This window comes from Cariama cristata, unplaced genomic scaffold, assembly GCF_000690535.1.
Source record: "Cariama cristata isolate BGI_N322 unplaced genomic scaffold, ASM69053v1 scaffold44752, whole genome shotgun sequence".
NCBI lineage: Eukaryota > Metazoa > Chordata > Aves > Cariamiformes > Cariamidae > Cariama > Cariama cristata.
Window position 1 is genome coordinate 24,631 of NW_009604152.1, and position 21,572 is coordinate 46,202.

Consider the following 21,572-nt stretch of genomic DNA (forward strand, 5'->3'; position numbering starts at 1 on the left):
AGTGCCAGTGCCCGGATGGGTAATATGCGAACTTACTAGTACCCTCACTGTAAAGCTAAAAATAGTTTTCCTTTAGAAACAGGTTTTATAAGAACCTCTAAACCAACAAAAGACCCAAGTCTTTCCTTTACATCTTCTTCTGAACTAATTCCTTCTGGAAGTTTAACTGACATTTGGATAACTTCAGCCAGTCTGCTTTACACATGCCTTCCATGTTCAGCTTATTCTAGGATTGATGTAACAAATCAGGCCTTTCTCAAAAACCATCCGTTTCAAGCAAAACTAGAAACCCCTTGTTATCCTCTAAGAAAGGTAAGTCTGCCAGAAATGTATCTGGGAGACATCCGGATAATAAAACGCTACCATGTATTTACACAGTGCTTGTAACTCCAGACTTAAAAATGCTTCTAAAGGTTGGGTCAGCAACAGCAGATCTATAAACTGAAAAACTCTAAGAAAAGGAATTAGAAAGAAAAAGGGGGATAGGGAGGAAGAAAGGTGAAGTGGCTCACAAAAGGCCATCAAGTCAGTCAGTGGGAGAGTTGCATTTCCAGGCTCCCAGGGCTCCTGACTCATTCCCAAGCCATGAGAGCCCGGACTCTGAGGCATCTGAACCCTGCATTCTTATCGAATCAAACCTCTGGAATTTCCCCAGCAGAAGTGCCATCTTAGTGTTGGCTCGTGGGAGAGTCCTTAAATAGGTCAAGTTTCATCTTTATCAAATAAGGATGCGTTCTTTATACATATTGATTACGAGTACTCCTTTCAATTATTCAGCCCTTTTGATTCAGAAAATTCAACACGCCATGACAAAGGGGAGAGAAGTACAATCAACTGCAGCAGACTTTCACTGCTCTTTCTAAACAACCTACATCCCAATCTGCCTCTAGTTGCGATGTCAGCTAGAAAATCAGCTTGTTAGAGGAAACGTTTAAGGCAGGGTATGTTAATACCTGTATATGGGGTCCATGAAAAAGGGTGATGGCTTAGCATAATGCAGGGATGGCTGCTGAGGCAGCTGAGACTGGGAAATCTTGGGTAAGACTTCACTTGCCATTAGCTTCCTTTCCCCATAAATGTGGTTTTTTCGTGGCTCTCTTCCTCCGTTCTGACTGGCTCGGATGCGGTTGCCAATGCTCAGATCCAGTGGCTGTTCTTCTCCTGAGGATGGGGCTGGCAGGACCTTGGGTGGCGGCAAGATTGGCTTAATCTCTTTTGGCTTTGTGGTGAGATCGAAGGGCGACTCTGAGCTGGTGCTGCCTACTTTGTGGAGGTCCCTGGGTGACTTTGGTTCCGCCTTGACCAGCAAGTTGTGATTGAGGGTCCGCTCCGTAAAAGGATAGAGTGAATGGGGGAAATTGGGGAGGAACTGAAAAGGGAACATGGAATGATACGGGAGCGAACCCATCTTTTTCTCCTGCATCCCCATAAAGCCAGGCCCAAAATATTTCTCTGCGATGGAGGCGATAGCTTTAATAGAGTCATTAGCTGCTCCTGTGGTAGGTAGCAGGTGCTCTTCGGGGGGAGGAAAGAAGGAATGCTGAGAATAGAAGAGAGGGATCTCATTCGTGTTGTTGTTGGAACTTGCAGACACAGAGCAGCTGACAAAATCTGGCTTGCTCTCCATTTGTTTGCTCTTATCTTTTGTTTTGTCCCTGTCACTCTCTGCATCACTGTCCAGGTCAGAACCGGTGCCAGTAGTGGTGTCCAGGTCTGTGCCTGTGGTTGTATTGACATCCTCAAAGTCACTGCCGTCGGACATGTCACTGCTCCTGGCTTTTAGCTTCTCCAGGTAGGAGTTTTCCAGGCTGCTTTCACATTTCTCCTCTCCTGAAGTGGCCTGGTTGCTGTTGCTCACCGCAGAGATCAGAGGAAGTGCTGGGTTCCCAAGAGGGCTTGGAAGCTTTGCTTCTTGAGTGTGGTTGAGGGGACTTTTGAGCAGTTGTGTGGGTGGTAACAAGGGGGGCCTAGGGTATAGAGATGGTGGGAAAATCCCTGGGAATCCCGGAGTGAGGGCAGGAAATGTCGGGGGGGCAGGTGAGAATGGAAGACCCCCTGGGTGCGGGCGGGATGGAAAATAATCATTAAATCCCAGGCTGGCATGATTGAGGTTGGGAGAGGGCTTTGATTTGTCCATCATGGAAGTGGGCGTTAGGGGTAGGCCAGGGGCAAAAATGCCCCCTGGGTTGTAATGGTTCTTGCCCTCGCAGAAGCGCCGGTGTTTGTTGAGAGAGGAGGTAGTGCTGAACATCTGGCCGCAGTCCTTGCATTTGATCTGGGTGCGACAGTCCGCGTGCATCCGCTTGTGACGGCAGAGGTTGGAGAACTGTGTGTAGGATTTGTGACAGACCTCACCTAAAGCATCAACAGAAACCAACAACAAAAGCAATATGAAATTAACAGGAAAAGGCAGGGAATTCATGAGGAGCCTCACCAGCATCCCCCACCCCTTCCACCCTGAAATCCCCTGAAATCTTGCTTCCCTAAAGACAGAAGAGGTAAAAAGCAGGCTACAGCTACACGCTGGACTGGATCTCTGGAAATCCACCTCCACATTTCTCCTGCTAAGGCTTCCCTCCGTAACTTTCGGCACACCGTTTGGTTTCTTTGCGCTTCAGCTCTCCCCGTATAAAATCAGGCTAATGAGTCCATCTGGCCTCTTCATTTTGCAAGAATGTGGGAACGGCCGTCTCCCTCTTTAAATGTTTATACAGGACTCAGCCTCACCGGACTGCAATCTTGGCTACATTTAGAAAAGGAAGAGGCAGCCCTGGGAATCCTGGCTGAGGATGCGGGAAGAACTGTGACAGGGAGCAGGCTGGAAGACTCCCCGAGGAGCAGCGGAGAGAGAGCGATGCTTCGTTTGAACCCCAGCCATCACCCAGCTGGCACCGGCCAGACTCACAGAGGCCACCATCTGAGAAAGGGTAACACCTTCCCCTGTCGATAAATCTCCTTCCTAGAGAATCTCTCAACAAGTGACTCTAACAGAAATCTATGGGGATGTGCTACCCTGCTCAATTTTTTTTTTAATTTTCAATAATCATGCCTTTTAATGATAATATCTATTTATATTAGCTAGTCTGCTTTCCATGTAGTCCTGGCATGAAAGGAAGCACTGAAGGCTGAAAGGAGAAAACTCAAACTTACCCTTTCTTTAATACCCTTAATAGTAAGTAGCCACTCCATAGGGATGTTCTATAAATACTTTGCCAGCCAGGCCCCAGTTCAGCTAGAAGCAGGATGAGATCTTGTATTCGTTAAACTAGTAAGACACCCTAGCAATGCTAAGTTAACGCTACACCAGCATTTTCTTTAACGACCTGTAAATACCAAGCTTTCAAAATGTGAATTTTTATGACCTTTCACCTACAGACTTTGCTGGTGTGGAAGGAACAGGGCAAAGTAAGAAAAAAATCCCATTCAAACTTTGCTACATATCAAAACACTGTAACTTTCTATTATCGGATGCCTCTTTCAACATAGGAATAAATTCTACTTCTTAGTGAATTAACACACTTCTTTCACCGGAGAACTGTTGTTATCACCATTTTGTAAATATGGAAACTGAGACAAAGAGAGGGAAAGTACATTGTTCGGAGTTGGGCAGGCAAGGACCCGAATCCAAATTCTCCTGACACCCAGTCCTCCAACTCAGTGATGAAGTGGTCCTTCCTTCCTTCCTCCTGCCCAGCTTCTACTGATAGGTACACGCAACTGTGACTTTCCCTATATTTCTTTAAATCTTTAGGATTTACATCAGTGCTTGAATATCAAATTATTGTCAGGAGAATATTTCACTGGCAGCTCTGAAAATATAAGGGAGAGCCCTTTCTATTGAAATTCAAAGCAAATGTTATTAAAATGTAACAAATTTGACATTTCGGTTCAAATGAGCACCCCAAATTTCAGTAGGTTGTTACTGAAGGGTCTGCTGTGTCTAGTTTCTTATTGCACTAGAAATTTAGTATGAACTGTCTTTCCTCAGAGTATTTCAGCCTTTCTGCTTTGACTCGGATACAGCAAAGAGCTGCAAAGGAAGCGCAGACAGAAGGAGAACAAGTAAGTCATCAGCAGAGTTGCAAGGTTTGAGGAACAGCTTTTTCAAACATGTATGCTAAAGCCACCGCTAGTTTTTGGCAATCACACCTTAAAAACTTGTGTCAGTCCTTCTGAACTACTATTATGGTTTTAGTTTTATGGCTGTTGCATATATTATTTTAGCTACCTTAGACTTTCAAAGAAAGGGTTTATTTAGGTTTTTTTTACCTCATCTCAAGATGTTTTCTTAAAAAATAACTAAACAGCGTTCTTAAAGGAAAGACTACTCAATTTATCTTCCATAAAGCCAACAATCTCTGTTTCTACAGACATTTAAGCAGAAGGGTATGTCAGCATCCGCGTAACACCCAAGTCCCACAGACTAGTTGTGTCTCTCCAGGCTGTTCCTGTGCTTTGCTTTCCTATTGCAAGAGATGTGCTTGTCACTAGAGCATCTTGGAGGGATGCAAAGTGCTGGCAAGCTCAAGCCAGGACAGCCAGTTCACTGTGGCGTCTCTCAGTTTTGATGCTACTTTAACCCTGGGTTAAAGTTGCCCCTGGGTTCAGAACAGGTGACTATTTTTCTTGTCCTGCTTGTCTATGCAAAGCCAGCACCTTTCGGGTTGCGGGAGTGATTGCGAGCATCCAAATGAACAGGCAGGTGCAAATACCTTCACGTGTGAGGATACCATGAGTAAGCTCCCTCTCAAGTTACTAATAATATCTGAAGAAATGTCACATTTGGGTGTATTTCTTTAAAAGATGTTTGTATATTTTTCTTTCCAGAACAAAACTACCCCTTTCTACTTTTAACCATCTCCCTTGCCATGTGCCAAGGGATGCTATATTGTGCTTTAGAAGGTACACAAGTTTAGAATAAATGGCTAATCTGCTTAAGCAGACTGTATCACAACTGAGTGCACTTTCTGTAGTTTTGACTGGCTCAACGCTGTGTTTGTGGTGTTTGCATTATTTTTATTGTATGCATTTGCAGTATTATAAAAAACATGTTATACTGTTCCCCTGTGGCAAAACTTTGTGAGAAGACTAAGGATAACAAAAATTCCAAGGGAATCAGGTCCCTTTTTTACATTTTCCACCTCAGGAAGAGTTGCCAGATATATATGATACTGCACAAAATTCCCTGAAGAAAATGGCTATAGGTATCAGAGCTCACATCATCACTCTAAAGTACGGAAAACTGGAAAAATTTTGTTTAAGTCTCTAGTTATACAATGATTTAGTAACTCTGCATGTGATGGCCTCTCTTGCTGTTCCGTCTTCTGCAGTTATAAAGTTACAGTTTGGTTTTATTTTTTTAAAAACCAAGTATAATATTGTAAAAAAACAAACACACACCCCCAACCCTTTTCTTCTATTGAACAGCAGAAAAACTTTCCAGCAAATCCTGCCTCATGGCTCCCCTAAAGTTGCTAATGGATTCCATATTCATGCATGTGACTCCACCTGGCACATCTGAACTAAGCAGAATCAGTCTCAAGTTGTTTTACACACTGATTTAGACTGACAACTCCCTAATTCTTATGAGGTGAGAGTGAGGAGATTATGAGAAGAAATCACTCATCTCACTGCAGCGTTACTATGAGATTCAAATTATCTCTTTCATGTGCCCGTCATCAAATGAAAGATTGCATCAAAATGAGCAGTAACAGTATTTTTTCTTCCTCCACTGACACCCATCTGATTATCTCAGAACACATTAATGAAACGAGTCTCCCAGGATACTCTTGCATACTGTTCCCATTATACCAACAGGGAAAAAAAGGCAGAAGTGGGTTCAGTGGCTTCCCTACCATAACATCAAAGCCTGGAATCAAACACAGATCCCATTCTGTGCTTGAACTACGCTTTCTGAAGAGTGTCAGGAAGTAGTCCCTAAAGTTTTTATAGTTTTGTTGTGACACAATCCACTTTTCTGCACAGTTATCAAAAATCCAATAGTTGCTGTGTCAATTAAAAAAATATACAACCCCAAGAATGACAAGAAATGAGATGAATGGCTCTCAAGGGAAAATGCCCTTTTGGAAATATTCCACTAAAGAGAGCACTAAGGATACAGTTAATCTGCTATTTATTTGGCTTCCAAGCATTATCTAGATGAAACATGCAGTAAATAAAGAAGGAAAAAACTGTTTTTAAAAAACACCTTCTTCTCGTCTCTGTGACTACTCCAAATTCTTTACAACGGCTACGGGATTTGAGGCACCCCTGAAAAACATTTCGATCAGGCTGTGTCAGGTATTTATTCATGCCACCAACATGAACATTCAAAAATTATTAAGGAAAAAAAAGACGAGAGAAAGAAAAGATATGAGAAAATGGCATCGCTAGGACTGCTGAGAGACTCAGCTTTTAACTTGTCAAGAAAGTCAAAAACTGCCATGAATGTTTACTGAAAAAACAGGGAGCATGCAAAAAAAAAAAAAAAATTGCTGCAGAATTTCATCTTGTGCTCTGACCTATAAAATTACAGTGGCTGCTCACAGAGGGACAGCTAGTACTGGGGGGCCCTGCAGGATACGTGCAATTATAGCAAAAGCCAGAGCTCTGTGATGGCCGTGACAACTTACATATGAAAGGTTTGACAGTACTGTGAATGTGCTTGTGTTGTTTGAGGCCAGACGAGGTGGCAAAGGTTTTGCCGCAGTCCGGGCAGGCATGGGCCCGCGCACCGACGTGCTGGGAACGGATGTGCCGCTGGAGGTTGCTGGGGTCGGTAAACACCTGAAAAAGAAAACACCTTGAGGGAGGAGAAACAAAGGAATAGGGAGAACAGTGTATATATATGAAAAGCTTGACTATTTTTTTCACTTTTTTGTCACCACCGCTCCTGGCATTAGAGGTGCAAGATATTCACCTCCTGCTGCAAACCGGTAATGAACCGAGCAGGGCTGAGCCATGTCCTGCCAGGCTGCTGGCACGCTCTCCGAAGTGTGCAGTGCTTGCAGTTTAACAGCGGTTCGCTTACCCACATCTGCCCTGCACAACACCCACCTGCCAACCCAGCCAACTCTCCAACACCTGGGAAAAGGCCAAAGGTGAGTTGCTTGTGGCAAGGCTGAGCTCCACATCCAAACTGAGATGCCGGGGCCAGCTGAGCACACCTCTATCCCTGTGTTACCATGCTCCACACCACGGCTGGGCCACCGAACCATGCCAGCATAGATCACTCATCCTCTGGACCCTTTCCCCCAGGTCCCAGCGCCCTCTCCCAGGCAAAGCTTCCCACGGCTACCATGTCCTGCAGCATACCTTCACACAGTTTTCACATTCAAACCGTTTCCCACTGTCGTGAGACATTTGGTGACGAATCAGGTTGGATTTCCAGTTGAAAGCCTTGGGACACTGGTCGCACTTGTACTCCCTCTCCTCAGTGTGGATTACCATGTGCTGCTCCAGGCTGGGAAAGAGAGACAAGTTGACCTGGCCTGGCAGGCAGCAGCGCACAGCCCGGGCCGGCAGCGATCCGAGCCCAACTCGGAGCGCCCACCTGAACCGGGCACTTACTGCCAAGGCATATACTGTTACAGAACTCCTGCCCCATATCGAGGAGGTTTGAAACCAAGAGAGGCGATTAGAGAAGGCGATAGAGAAACAGGCTGCGAGCCCGTGGGGTCTGGGGGTTTCCAGAACCAACTGCGTGACTGCAAAAGCCTTTGTGAAAAGGAGGTGAGCAGCACACTGACCATGAGAGGTGCAGCGACCCGCAACTACCATTTCTTTTTTTGGCATTTATTTCACAGATGGAAGCTGCCCTATTCTGCCTCAAAATGTCACTGTGTTTTACGGTATTTTTTATTAAATGCCTGAGTCCATTTACAAGAGGGGAAAGGAAGGTAAAACCAGATCTGACCCTGCCAGTTCCTGAAGGGAAAAATGAGCACTTTGTGACCAAGACTTCTATGGCATCCCCACAGGGAAAGACAAGATATTAGCTGTTGCTGCTGAGACTATCACGTTGCCGTTTTCATGGGCACAAAGCCCACAGCTTCCCAGAACACAGCAACTTAACATTGGAAAGAAACATGATAAGGTGCAAACACATTTCACTTCTAAATGTCAGACATCTTTGATTACTTAACTCGGCAATTTCAACTTCTGCCAACTGGCAGCCTCTCCCAAACCAGGAGGATGATGGCAAACCAAAGTGGCTGCTGGAATCGGGCCACGGCAGGGATGGCTTTTCAGAGAAATGCACAGGGTGCTTTGTCTTCCCTACCCCAAAGTACGGTCCCGGTGCATCAGCAGCAGTGCTCCATTGGGCCACCAAACCAGGTGTGACAGTCGAGGGAAGCCACCGTCGGTGGCAGCGGGACAGGTACGGAGCCTGGAAGACCGTTCTGTCAAAGAACGAGTGCTGTAAAATGTACTAAGCAGGCTGGAAATCCTGCACCTCTCAGGCCAGCCCTGAGAAACAAAGGAAGAACATTTGCATCCTTCGCTGCCTTCAGTGTCGTTTACTGGGAGTTACAGATGCTCCTCCTTACTGTGAGTTCTGATGAAGGACAAATTCACGTGAAATCTACCACTGCCTGAAATCTCCTGCAGACTGACATTTAACCATTCCTACGGAACTTTAAAGCATGGCTGTATTTTTTATAGGAACATTAAAACTAAACACTACTGGAAAATCCTGGCAGTCTTCATTAAATGCTACAGGACAACTTCACAGCAGAAAACCCCTGGGCATTTCCACAGAGTCTGAAGGATTTAGAAACCTAGGAATTGACTGAGCCTTGACACATCCACAGGACTACACTGCTTTCCCTCTCTTCAGATGCCTACAGGGACCTGCATCCCCAGTGGGACTGTATGGCACCAGCAGGCACCTGCCTGCACCCAGGCCAAGCAGAATGGACCTGACACTGGGGTCTTTTGAAATTCCCAGCATAAAGGCTAACTGCACCGACAATTGATCTGCACTGAAGTCTTTGCGCCCTGAGGGCATTTGCTGGCACATGAACAAGGGCAACCCTGTAGAAGGTGGCTTCATCACAAGTGGGCTTGGAGGGACTGCAACCTGCCTGGCAACTCTACATAGCAATCTAAGCAGCTACCAACCCACTACTCCCTTGAAGAACCTCCTCTTCCTTCAAGTCTGATGGTTAATATTCATGAACATGCCCCTTATAAACTGCCAATCCACTAATTTTAAAGAAGCAATATTCATTTTGCTAAAGAAATGGTGCTCTTAACACTACAAAATTTTTTACACATACAAAGAAATATATACCTTTCATATACATATACAAAAATATGTTCCTGTTAACTGTGATTTATGAGTTTATTTAGAGCAAATATGGACAAACTAATATGCTGTTTAGAGGCAAGTACTTACTGGGATTAGCAAAACATTTATTTATTTAGTCAGCTGCTAAATGCTCAATTTCAGTTCCCCAGTGGCACTCTTGATTTGATCTGTATTAACTTCTGAAAAATTACAAGACCATCTAGGTACGCTGACTGGATATATTCTGTGTTTTAGTGGCTTTCTCAGTACATAAAATGCAGCAGATTGATGGGGGAGGGATAGATGTGGACATTCTCTCCCAGCTCCACAAAATCTACCAGCGTGCAGCACACTGAATGGTGATGTTGCTGACTCTATCTTTCCCCTGTTGAAAAAATGAACTTTCTATTACTTGATTCAGAAAGCCCCAACCCAAACATTTGGAATCAATGGTCTAAAAGGCAACGTACCCAACAAGCCCAGGAGACCCTATCACAACTCCAAACATTTTCCAAGTGGCTAGTGACCTGGAGTATCTCCATCTGAGTGCAGTTGGAAATACCTTGAAAAGGCCTCTCTGCCATCTACGGGTGCTCAAAAATTGGAAATCCATGCTAGCACACACATGGACTTTTGCCTTAAGCTTGAGATATTTGTGTTGAGTACACTGATGACTGGTAAATGTTCTGTCTTGATTCCTTCTTAATTGCAAGGTCCGTAAAGTAATGGTTAGGAGCAATGATTTTGAAGAATTAAAACGGGAGAAGGTCCTGAAAACAAATGAGGACAGGGCTTGTAAAACTGGGTGTTCTGTCCTTGGCCCTTCCAAACATTTTTGATCTGACTTTGAACAAGTTGTTTGTTCATCTCTTTTACCTACGGGCACTTTAAAGCAGTGCTTGCTCCAGGAGCACTCTGCTCCGCTGCCACCAATGCTCACAACGGAGATGCTCCCCAAGGCGAGTCACAGACCAAGTCAAGGTCTGCCTCACCCACTTCTCCAAGAAATCAAGGGAAACTGGGACCTTAACTCAGCCACATCATTTGGATACCTAGAATTAGCTTCACAGACAACTCTGAACATCTTACTCTCAGGGATAAGTAATCACTAAACAGAAAAAGGGACCTAAAATTTTTCTGCTTCTCTTAACCCCCGCAAAATGGACACAGTGCCAGTCCAGGCCCCAAGGGGAGCCAGGGAATACAGAGATGTTACAAGGAGGAGAGGACATATACATTTCAAAAGGGTATTTCCTAAACTAACATAAAAACTACAGAGTGCTGGAAGCTAAAGAGGAGAAAGTTTCTAACATAGCTGGAAAGATAAAAAAATTGAAACTTTTACTAACATCATAAATATTTAAAACATTTAAAGGAAGCTCTCCTTTTCTTGTCAGGTAAAAAAATTAAAGAGAATTGCAGCCTCCTAGTATCTAATCAAAAGTAGCCAACGTAGAAACACAAGGTGAGGAATAAAGACACCCAACCGCACTAACAGAACCACTGTACAGACATCACTGGCAGATAGTATCTACTACCAACTTTTACAATGCCCACAACACAGCCAAGAGCCAAGCTCTTCTCACTACAGATAAACTAGTGGAATGTTCTTTATGTTTCACCTTTCTCTACATTTTTAAAAATAGGTGTTTTTCTTCACTTACCTAGATAAAAGATCTGAAAGTAACAACATAATTAAGTTAAAAATGACTAATGCTGGTGAACACCATCTTTTTAAATTTTTAACTGAAATGAAACAGGTCTCATGCTGCCTTTAAGCTCAGTGTTTTTGCTCTACTGATATAGTACCTGACAGAAGACTGCCAGTTCTCACAATTTTATAACAAATCTTACTATGCGTGGTGTTTGCTCATCTAAGAAGTCAACTGAAATGAATAGGTGAGAACTTCAGCCTCTGGTAAACAGATAAAACTCTAGTCCGTATGCTGTGGAGAAAATCTTGAAAATACAGCCCAGGAGTTAAAGGCTTAGGACGCAAATAAACACAATCCTAAAACTATTTAAAAAAACCCTCAACTTTTTAAAACTGGCTCCTAATACTTCACTATGAGAGTCTCACATTGCAAATGAATCCAAAGTCTCAAAGATCTCTGCTGTAAAGTTGCATTTGATTACTACCACATTATGCTCGAAAGATGCAAATTTTCACTTAAAACTTATTGGTCCAAAGAATTTTTCCTTTTAAAAAAAAGTTTAATTCTTGTTTAGAGTTACCTTATAATAATAATAAGAAGAAGCAGCGAATAATTATTGCAAATAAAAATATGAGCTGGAGGCTATCCTATCTTCTTTTTCCCCTTTTCACATTTTTATTACAAAAATGCTTGATGAACACAAAATTTTTTCATGAACATTTTTTTCTCAAAAAAATTAAAATAAAAAATTTGATTGGAATAGAATTGTTTTAATTGCTTCTGCAAGGTGAAAGAGGAGCTTATGACCATGTTAAGTGTAACAACGCCTCTTTATACCCACTGATCGCAAATGACCAAGAATTACATATTAAAAAAAGTCTTCATGCAAATATTGGCAGAACGTAATACCACCAAGCGTTCCCTCAGAACCAGATCACACGTGAGCAGCTGCAGCAGAGACACTAACCAGGTCTATCTAACCTGTCTGTCACGGCCTTGAAAAAGTCACAGGGAATTCAGAAAACAACCATTTAAACTTTATATTGCCAATGATCTGTGGAAGCTTCTACCAACAAGTAATGGAAAACACCACAGTCTACAAAATCAAGGTGAAATAAAATGCTGTCCAATGGCTGATGAGACTGAAGAATCCTAAAAATGACATTCCTTAACCCTATGGAGAAAGGAAAGGTATAGCTCCATAGCCCTCCTCAGCTGCCCAGCTCCCGCCTCGGTCCCACATTTCCCACCATCGGCCAGGACTGTGCAGGAGTAACGGAGCGGGGCAGGCCAGAGGAGGGTCTGGCAATTTTCCAGTACCTGTATTTATTGGGGAACATCCTCTCACAGTCTTTGCACTCATAGACCTGTCCATCTCCGAGACCTTCTTGCTTGATCTCGTCATTCAGGGTCTCATAGAGGGAGCTGACAGCATTGCAGGCGTACTTCTTGTGTCGCCGCAGGTCCAGCTTTGACTGAAAAAGTTCATCACAGTCCTCGCAGCGAAATGTGTGCTCTTCTACAACAGACAGAGAAGATCATTTTGTGGATTAGGAAGTTCAAGCAAGTCTAATCATTTCATTCAACACCGGGCTTGTAAAGAAAAGGTAATATTCTGTGAGGATCTAACAAACAAAGAAGAAATCTGCAAGTGACAGGAGAGAGAAACCAAGGTAGGCTGTGCTGGCAGATTGCTTTCACTTTAAGCATTAAAAAAAAAAATAAAAAAATCACACAACCAGGAGAGACCTTGTTTTCTTTTGTGTCCTGGCCTCTGCCGAGACGTAGAGACCTACCAGAATTAATAGATACACAAAATACTGGGGCTATTCTGGAGTATTGTGTTTGCTTGCAATGAGATTTTTCTGAAAATACAAATGATCTTTTCCTCAAAAGGGGCTGCCAGGCAAAAAAGGAACAAACCATACGCAGCTAAAGACAGATACTGGGAAAAGCAAATTGCCACAGCACAAACCTGGAGAAGCTCCTTTCTAAGAAAATGTCTCTCTAATGTTATCCTCTTAACCTGTCCCACCCAACTGCAGAAGCACAGCGCGCCATCAAAGCCGAGGAGTTCAAAACCAGAGTACCAGGGAACAAAACAAAGTGAGCCAAATTCTTGGTTTTGTGCTGTGTTCTTTTTTTTTTTTAAAAAAAAAACGATCTAATGCACATAATAAATTATTGTAGTCAAGGTCAAACAAATTAAAAAGAGGGCAGCTATTATTAAGTTTACAAGGCAGCATCCTGACCAGAGTGCCAAGCCAAACAATCAGCTCAGAGCTGTAAATTTTCCAGGAGAACAACCTCTGCGAGGGAGTCGGGATACCTCTGGGTCTCTGGACCCAGCAGCCAGCTTGCAACAGCAGCTTTCCAGCCACCGCTTCGTCACTGGTGCCGCATTTCCCTGTCCTCTACCCTCGTCCTCTGGTCGCCAGGGCTCTGTTTCGTATTAAGTTTTATTCTCTTTTTCTGATAACTTTACTTTCAAAAGGAAAGCTTGTGGTAAAATGCATTAGCTCAGAGGGAAGAGTGGAAATATTCTAAGAGACACAGCCAAAGGCCAATGTTGTGATGGAGCTGATCCATCCCCCAGCGCTGCTGCTCTGTGGGAAAGGGGATGTCGGGGTAAGACGCGGGCGGCACTCACGTCCTCGTGGCTGCTTCTCTGCCTGGAGCCGTTTTCAAAATCTGAAACCTTTCTCAGCAAACCCTTGGTTTAAAGTCCCCCATGCACTTGTTTGCCCAAAGTTTTGCACAATTACAACCACTTAGGCTGTACTTTAAAGCCTGAAATTTTGTCTTATATAAATCAGGGTTAATTTTGTTAAAGGTTTGACAGGAGCACAAGCACAGGCAGTGTCACACCAGAGACCGCCGCTTCCCCGCCTGCACTTGGGCAATAATCTCCTCTCTTCGTTTCTCTCAATACAGTCTATTTAAACTCAGGTTGTGGTTTTCGACCCATGCCCCTGCGCACTGAGGAGTCTGCGACTTGCCTCTGCGGTGACGAAGAAAGACAAGATCCCGTAAGCTGCTACAGCAAGCTATGTAGGCAGATGAAACCCAAAGTGGTCCACACCTACACGGAAAGTATCGACATGCCCACAAACTGGAAAAAGTCAAACACAGCTAAAAAAGAAAATATCACCAAGACACAATCAGGAAAGCCTTGCTATTTATCCAAGCAGCATGTCTAGTGGTACTAGACCCCGTTTACACAAGGAACAAACAAAATACAGAGATGCTATAGGATTTCCTGAACTGCAGAAGAGAGGGATGTAAAAAGACATAAAATCCAGCAGGTCAACATATTCCTTTTGGGGGGGAAAGGGATTTTAACTAAAAAAGGAGATCTAAGAGAAGAACATACCCGTATCTTTCCCATTTCAACTCATTTTGACAGATCACATACTCTGAAATTGCTATCAGCAGCCTCACAATGAAGTGGATCAGTGCCTGCTCTACTCCTTAGAGAAATTCTGTTTACTAGCACTCTGTAGAACAGTACCAATACGTATCTCATGTGTTTTATGTCCCTGGGGAGGGAAACTTGGAGATCAGGATATAAAAATCTACCTAGCAGTATCAACAGACTGTGTATAACCTACCATTAAAACAATCCAAACTACTTTTTATGGGGCGAGGGGAAGAAAAAAAAAGAATAGTAGTATCACAATGTCTTGTTATTGCATTCTACTTGTAACAACAGCATGAAGCATATAATGTTACCTAGCAAAATTTAAGTTTTCATCTGCACATGTTTATGGACCGAAAACATCCTTAGCATGAGGGCAGCAAGCGAGGGGGGGCAAGGGCTGTCATTAGGTGCGTTTAGGTACCTTTTCTTTCTCCACACATCTGTAACTCAGGTGAGAAGAGACAAGCCTGACAGCATCAAGTGTCCCAGACGTACGCACAGCATGGGCTCAGGCAATAATCTCATCATGTCATCTCTCCTCGTTGTTAATGAATTCACGTTAGCTCTGAAACAAGTGTTTATCTGCTACAACGTTCAGTTTTCATAGTCTTAGACGTCAAGCTGTACTCAAAAGTGTCACTGGCACTAACAAACATGACCTTACTTTTGTTCTGGTTTCGACTCCTGGAGACGTACGTGGGATAGAAGTTCATTTGACTCATGCCGCCCACTGAACTGTGGAGTAACAGGATAAATCCCTCACTAACTCCAGATAACGTGGAACTGCTCTGGCAAGGTGTTGGGCTACCTCAGAACTCACCCTGCAAATCAAATGTCGTTCCTCTTTGCTCTTTTGTAAATACAGTGATGGCTCAACGTGAACAGGCTTTTTTGTAGAAGCGACCGAAAGCCCTCCGGACTGGGAATTCCCAGGTACCTTCACCTCTTATGAAACTCCTACAAAACACCCAGCATCTCTCCAGCTCATACTGGCAATTCCCCAGAGCTGAAACCTTGGAATGGAGGAAACTTTTTTTTTTTCTTCTTTTTTTTGACTTCACAGAAAATGCATCAAAATACCTTCTGTAAATCCATACAAAATTCTTCCTACTTCAGTTTGAGATATACATGATTAATTGTATCTTATTTCACCCTAACTAGCCTCTAGGAACCAGAAATCCACTTTGAGTTTGGAAACCTAGCCATGGAGAATACTTTACTACATACCTGGCTAAAGATGGACAACTCGCAAGCACCCTCTCCCCAGCACACAGCCTGCTACAGCACTGCCTGCCGTTACCAACGAGGACAACATCTTTTTGTCCTTTCTACGAGATTACAGAGTAGGTGCGTAGACAGACAGATGAAATACATTAAGAGCTTCAGTAATACCTGTTAGAGAAGAGATTTTGCTTCCAATTCTCCCTGTCCCTTCTCAGCAGAATTACAGATCTCACACAAATTACACACAATATAACACGATCCTCAGTTGGTACAAGCTGGAGTAGCTACGTTTATACAAGCTGAGGAGCTGCCCCATCAGACTTTTATTAAGAAATGTAAGAAATAAGATAGCTCAGCTGAGGCATGTGCATTTTTCGCTTTTGCATTTGCATACTTTCAGAGCTACCCAGATTCTACAGCTCTAGCCCATGTACATCACTAAATTGAAAAAAAAAAAAACCCGTCTATTTTGTACAGGCTTACGCTTCAGTAATAACAACATTCCTCCTCCTCCTCAAACACAACAGCTTTTTCATAGGATGGATGATAAGAAAAGAAATGCATGTGCTGCAGAATATCTGTGTCTGGAAAAAGAAATTTTTATTGAAAAGAAGAATTAGGGAACTGACAAAAATACTATTAAAAGCCTTGTAGTCACATGTTATACATGTTGCCACTGGTTGCAAATACTATTTTGATGCTCAGACAGGTTAAACAGAGGAAGAACTCACTGGCTGGTAGACCAGTTGATTATACCATATCAACATCCAACAACCATTCCTCTGGCATTCCCACTTCTGAACTTTAGAAGATTAAGAGATCAGACTTCTCAATAAATACCACTGCAGGGAAAGGAACTGACCTGTAGACTAAGGGCCAGACCATCACACTGTAAAAATGAAACCTAAGTAACAAAGGACTGAACTAAGAAGACCTGGTATCTATTTTGTGTCTTCAGATCAGACATGCAGTTTGTAGACCTCAGGTTCATTAAAGCATATTTTTCCTTCTTTAAGCACCAAAAATAAAAATATTGCCCTTCAAAACAAGTTCTCATTAAAGTTTTCTTCTTTCTTTAAGCACCATGAATGAAAATACTGCCCTTCGAAAAACGTTACTACTTCAGGATCTCACAGGGAGAAGGGGATAAAAAGAAAAGAAAAATCCAGTTACAAAGAAATTGCTGCCTGTTCTCTGTGTCTTGTTTGTGAAATCTATGGTTATATGTGCCTATCTTAAGTTCCATCAGTAACACTCAGGACAGGAATGTAACAGAAAAATAAATCAGTGCCTAATAGCTTTCAGAGAAACCAAGGGGAACACAATTATGTGGCATCTACATGCTAATCTACCAGACTTGAATCTCAAAGGAGTTCAAGTGCCCTACTCAAAATTCCTGCAGTGATAAGGGGTCTGCTGTGTTTGGCTGGGGTTCGGATAAAAGATTTTTATGATAATTATCTTTGTGTGGAACAATTTTGCATTTTCTTTCTTGTTAATTCAGAATCAAAGTGGGGATGCAAGGCAGCAGGAAGATAGCACTACTGAAAGTAAAAAGTATTCAGAAGTCAAATATTTAATGTTGGGCTATTATAATCTGAAAGCGATTATGTCGCAAAAGCACTAGACGTTACCAGGAAGATACAGCTAAACACTACGCAATGACAAAGACGGAAAACAAGGAGCACTTTTTGTTTGTTCAAATAAAAGTCTATTAGAAACAGAAACGCAACACAGCAGTGAGTTTTCTTTCCGATTTCTCCCTGACATCAAAAAAATGGTATGTGTTACTCCATCACTGTGAAAACAGAAGTGATTCATCTCTGAGTGTTGATCTCAAGAAATTATTAACTTTTTTGAGGAGAACACTGAAAAAATAATCCCAAACCTGACATTTCGGTGAGACAGCAGCTACTGCACTGGCTTTTCACTCACTTCACCCACGGACCTTCAGCAAAAAGAGCTTTCAGCAGCACTAATCCTCAAACTATCTGTTTTTTCAGAAATATTTTAAACTAATTGTGCATGTACACTCTTAAAGAGTTTCTCTGCAAATTTCAATCTGAAAATTATATTCACATACAAGAAAATAAATGTACTGTAGGACATCCAGGTGAGACAACTCAAATTTCACCAATTAATTATGCAGAATAGTATTTCCAACTAAAAGTTTAAAAACGACTGGTGGATGAGAATATATTTATAGAAATTAGTAATCAAATAATAATGTGAAACCTGCAACAGGCTCTACATTCAATGAATGAACAGAAAAAGACATAAGTAATATGCCCTAACAATCTCTTAAACTTGAGAAAATTCATGTATCTTTTACGTTGTTCTCTAACTTTCACCGTCACCAAATGTCAAGGGAACTAAGAACCCTAAAAAATAGAGCAGAACTTTGCAAGTCCGGACTGATTTCCATTTCATTCCAGGATCACAATGTACTTCACATGAAGTTAAGTTTCTGCAGTGCTCTGTTATGACAGGGTTTAGTGCTCACCTCAGGACTTGCAAACAACCATTTTAAAATAAGAATCCGTACAATATTTGATTACTGTAGATATAGCTGTGCTGTCATCTTCTCTTTATAGTATTTTGGGGAACAGTGTAGCGCATCTTTCCCAGTTTTCCTAAGAGATCGCTTCCACTGCACAGAGTGTACTGTCAAGCTCTGTCACTTGCAGTGAAAGAGGGGGGATAACAAACATTAGTCAGAGACACAGACGAATGTTGAGAAAAGCACTTTAACAAAGGGAAAAAAAATCCTGGCAACACTCTCAGATTGCCAGAATATTTCAGGCCATGTGTCCCGTTAACCTGCTCTCCTGCTGCTGACAAGAGCCAGCAACAGCTACTACAGAGAAGCATGCAAGGACCCGGCAAAGACCAGGTGAGCAGCAACCTGTCCTCAGGGAATGCCGCCTCCGAACTGCCTTGCGGCCGCCTCTTCAGTCAATCAGCTCAGTCTGTGCTTCCTTCCCAACTCCCTGAATTAGATTTGTAACCTTACCGTAGGGATTCTGGCTTTTCTTACTCTGCAGTACCAAACATTGCTGTTGTTTGTGAAACTAAAACTGAACCCAAAGCTTTCAACAACCTAACAGAACGACAAGCAGAAAGCTCCATGCTTCTTCTTATTAAAAAGGTAAGTACTTTATAGCCATCTTCGTGTGCCATGAAAAAGGAAGGACTCAAAAGTCTTCTCTTTTCTTTCTCTTTTCTTTCTCTACATGTCCTCTTTTCCCATCCCTCTACATGTCCTCTTTTCCCATCTACATGTCCTCTTGAATTTCACATAGCACCATTCCAGTCTAGGAAGAGAATCCCAAAACCTTAGCGCATTGCTCCTTGCTCTAGCTTACCAGACAACGCTCACTTAACCTGGAAATACGAAGAAGTGAATAAGGCTTAGTCTTTCAGGTTGCTCCACATGCAACACGCAGGTAAGGAAACTTCTCCCTCTGCGAGCCTATTTCAGCTACGCACCTTGTCTGGCAATCCCAACTCACTGCAAGGCAGGAGAGACATTGCAGTAATAAAAATGTGACCTTTCTTTTAAAAATAATCATTCTTTTTGGCTTTCACTGCATCATTTCAGGGTTACAGAGGTGTCTATGTTCTACATTCCACCCTCTGCCTGGACCCCCTTTTCCATATCATCTAAAGCTCTCAAGAGCAGTGTTCTGCAAGCCTTCGGATGGTGTGGCCCATTTTTATTACACTCAAAGAAACATGACAACCTTGGGGATTAAAAAGGCACCTCCAATCATATTCAAAACCACAATGTTCCTCAAAGAGAAGCAATAAATTAATCTGTTGCATGCCTTGAGATTAATAAAAACTTGCTTGCTATCATTGACTGAGCTACTCTCACCAGAGAAAGAGTGAAAAAGAGCACAAAATATGAACAGTTACAAAAGGGGCAGGTACCAGATCAGGTTTTTGTCCCAGTTCAGCACTAACTGAGGTTCCCAACATTCCTAGGTTTGCTGGTGAGAGGTGCAAAAAGGTCCTATCTAGCAAAACGAGGCCTTACCTTCCATGCTGGGCGCCATGTTCCCAAGTGAATAACCACCTTCCTTCAAATACACCAAGAGCTCTTCTCCTGGCTCAATTTCTTTAATAACTTTATAATAGATCTGGGAATCAGAAACAAAAATTGAGACACATGTTAAATATGCAAAGACTTGCATTTTACATTTTAACCAATAACTCAAATTATTCCAGCTAATAGGGGAGGCTGTCACTTGATTTGTGTGATAATTGCTACTGAGAGCTCTTTTTTCCTGCCTTTATTTTACTCTATGTGTGTCGGTGTTTCATGTGGTTTGGACAATAAAGTAGTATTTACAGTAACAGCCTCTCTCGTTCAAATTACACAAAATCTTCCCATTGTCTTCCCTACCTCCTATAAGCTTAGTGTATTTTTTATGGGGAAGGGAAGATTAAACTGATGGAATTGATGCATTTACATCTCTGCTTCTCTAAGTCAAAACTGGCCTGATGATTGGAGAGCTGAATTAGTGTATCTTCATGGAATTATTCTGTAGATTACTCTCACCTAGAGCCTGAAACACCTGAGCCCTAAAGACAAGATCTGAACCATCCCCGGTGAGGAGTTTATCCCCATTCAGAGTTCCTGTCTAACCACAGCACCTGGACCTTCAGAAACGTACGGAGTACAGTACTGTTCACCTACTGTACCTTCGTCGTTACGCTGGAGGACGAACTCAGAAACAGAAACAGACTTCAGACAAGGGCAGAGACCGTATACCAGCTGTGTGCCCCATTCACGTTGCCATTTAAAGTGTGTAGAACACAGTTTAAAGGATTCCTAGGCCTTACACAGGTTTCCTGAACCAAAATGAATTCTCGCACTCCAAGGATTCATTTCTTAGCAAATATTACCCCGAGAAAGAAACCCCCTTCATCCAAGGCGCAACAAAGCATAACATTGCAAGGCATCGACTTATTATTTCTTCCGTACCACACACTCATCGTTACTGTTCTACCCCCAAACCAAACAGAAAGCACAGCAGTACGTCCAGTGACAAGTGGGTTACATGCGAGCAGACCCCAATGGCCTCATTCCTTCTGACAAAACGGCAGAGTTCGTGGGGAGGAAGAGTGTGCTGATAGCGGCTTATTCGTATTAAGAGGCACAGCTTCCTGGTTCCCTGTAACAACTGATAACTAAATCGTATTGACAGTGGCTGCATGGATGGGGCAGTTCTGGGGATGGAGAATGAGATCAATAATTTCAGCTGGGAGGGCATTTCATGAAGAACTCCCTGCAAAGAAAATCACAGAAAACAGCAGCAGAAGGAAAACCACAGCAGGATGGTGAGTTTGTGTGATGGACACGAAATCCAAGAGACTCAGTGTCTTCCATACGTTTTCCAAATTTTTAGAGTATGCTGGACCCTGTCCTCTTCTGGCAACAATACCGTGAGAATTCAACAAATAGTTATTAACTGCAAAGTTTTATTAGTGCTGCCTTTAATAGCAATGCATGAAATTCCTTTTGGGGATATCAACTACAATTTACCCAGAACGATTCCCTAAATTAGCTGCCACTCAGTTTCTGCCAATCTATCACTGATAGGGAACAAAGACACAAAACTCTTAAATGCCCGTGTGGGCTGCGTTAACAGTGTCACTCCGATACATTTTTTCCTCCCAGAGCCTCCTTCTTTCCTTCCTTCGCAGGGAAGCATGAGGCCTCGGCAGACGCCGGGCCCGGCAGGAGCAGCAGGTGCCCGGGCTCCTCCCTGACTTGCCTGCTCCATCCCAAGTGCCGATGCTGCCACGGCTTGCACGGAGACGGGGCACTGCTCCCCAGAGCAGCCTCGGTCAGTTCGGCGGGTACAGAAGAATCCAGTTACTGCTCAGAACTTTTCCTCCAGATTGAGTTCAGGAAATTCCCCGCAGATTAATAATCCGTGTTGCAACCAAATATAAAAATAGCCATTTACCA

The 21,572-nt window shown here is 42.9% G+C and overlaps 1 protein-coding gene across 1 annotated transcript in view; it reads right to left on the reverse strand.

Moving 5' to 3' along the window:
- PRDM16 (PR domain containing 16) overlaps positions 1-19,743 on the reverse strand; it is a 41,516-nt gene extending 21,773 nt beyond the window's left edge. The window contains exons 1-5 of the mRNA XM_009695452.1: positions 19,632-19,743; positions 12,268-12,466; positions 7,315-7,462; positions 6,633-6,786; positions 954-2,355 (exon numbers count right to left, since the gene is read on the reverse strand). Coding sequence (XP_009693754.1) covers positions 954-2,355; positions 6,633-6,786; positions 7,315-7,462; positions 12,268-12,466; positions 19,632-19,650 — 1,922 coding nt within the window. The 5' untranslated portion in view covers positions 19,651-19,743. The remainder of the gene's footprint in view (positions 1-953; positions 2,356-6,632; positions 6,787-7,314; positions 7,463-12,267; positions 12,467-19,631) is intronic.
- Between the last annotated feature and the right edge of the window lie 1,829 nt (positions 19,744-21,572).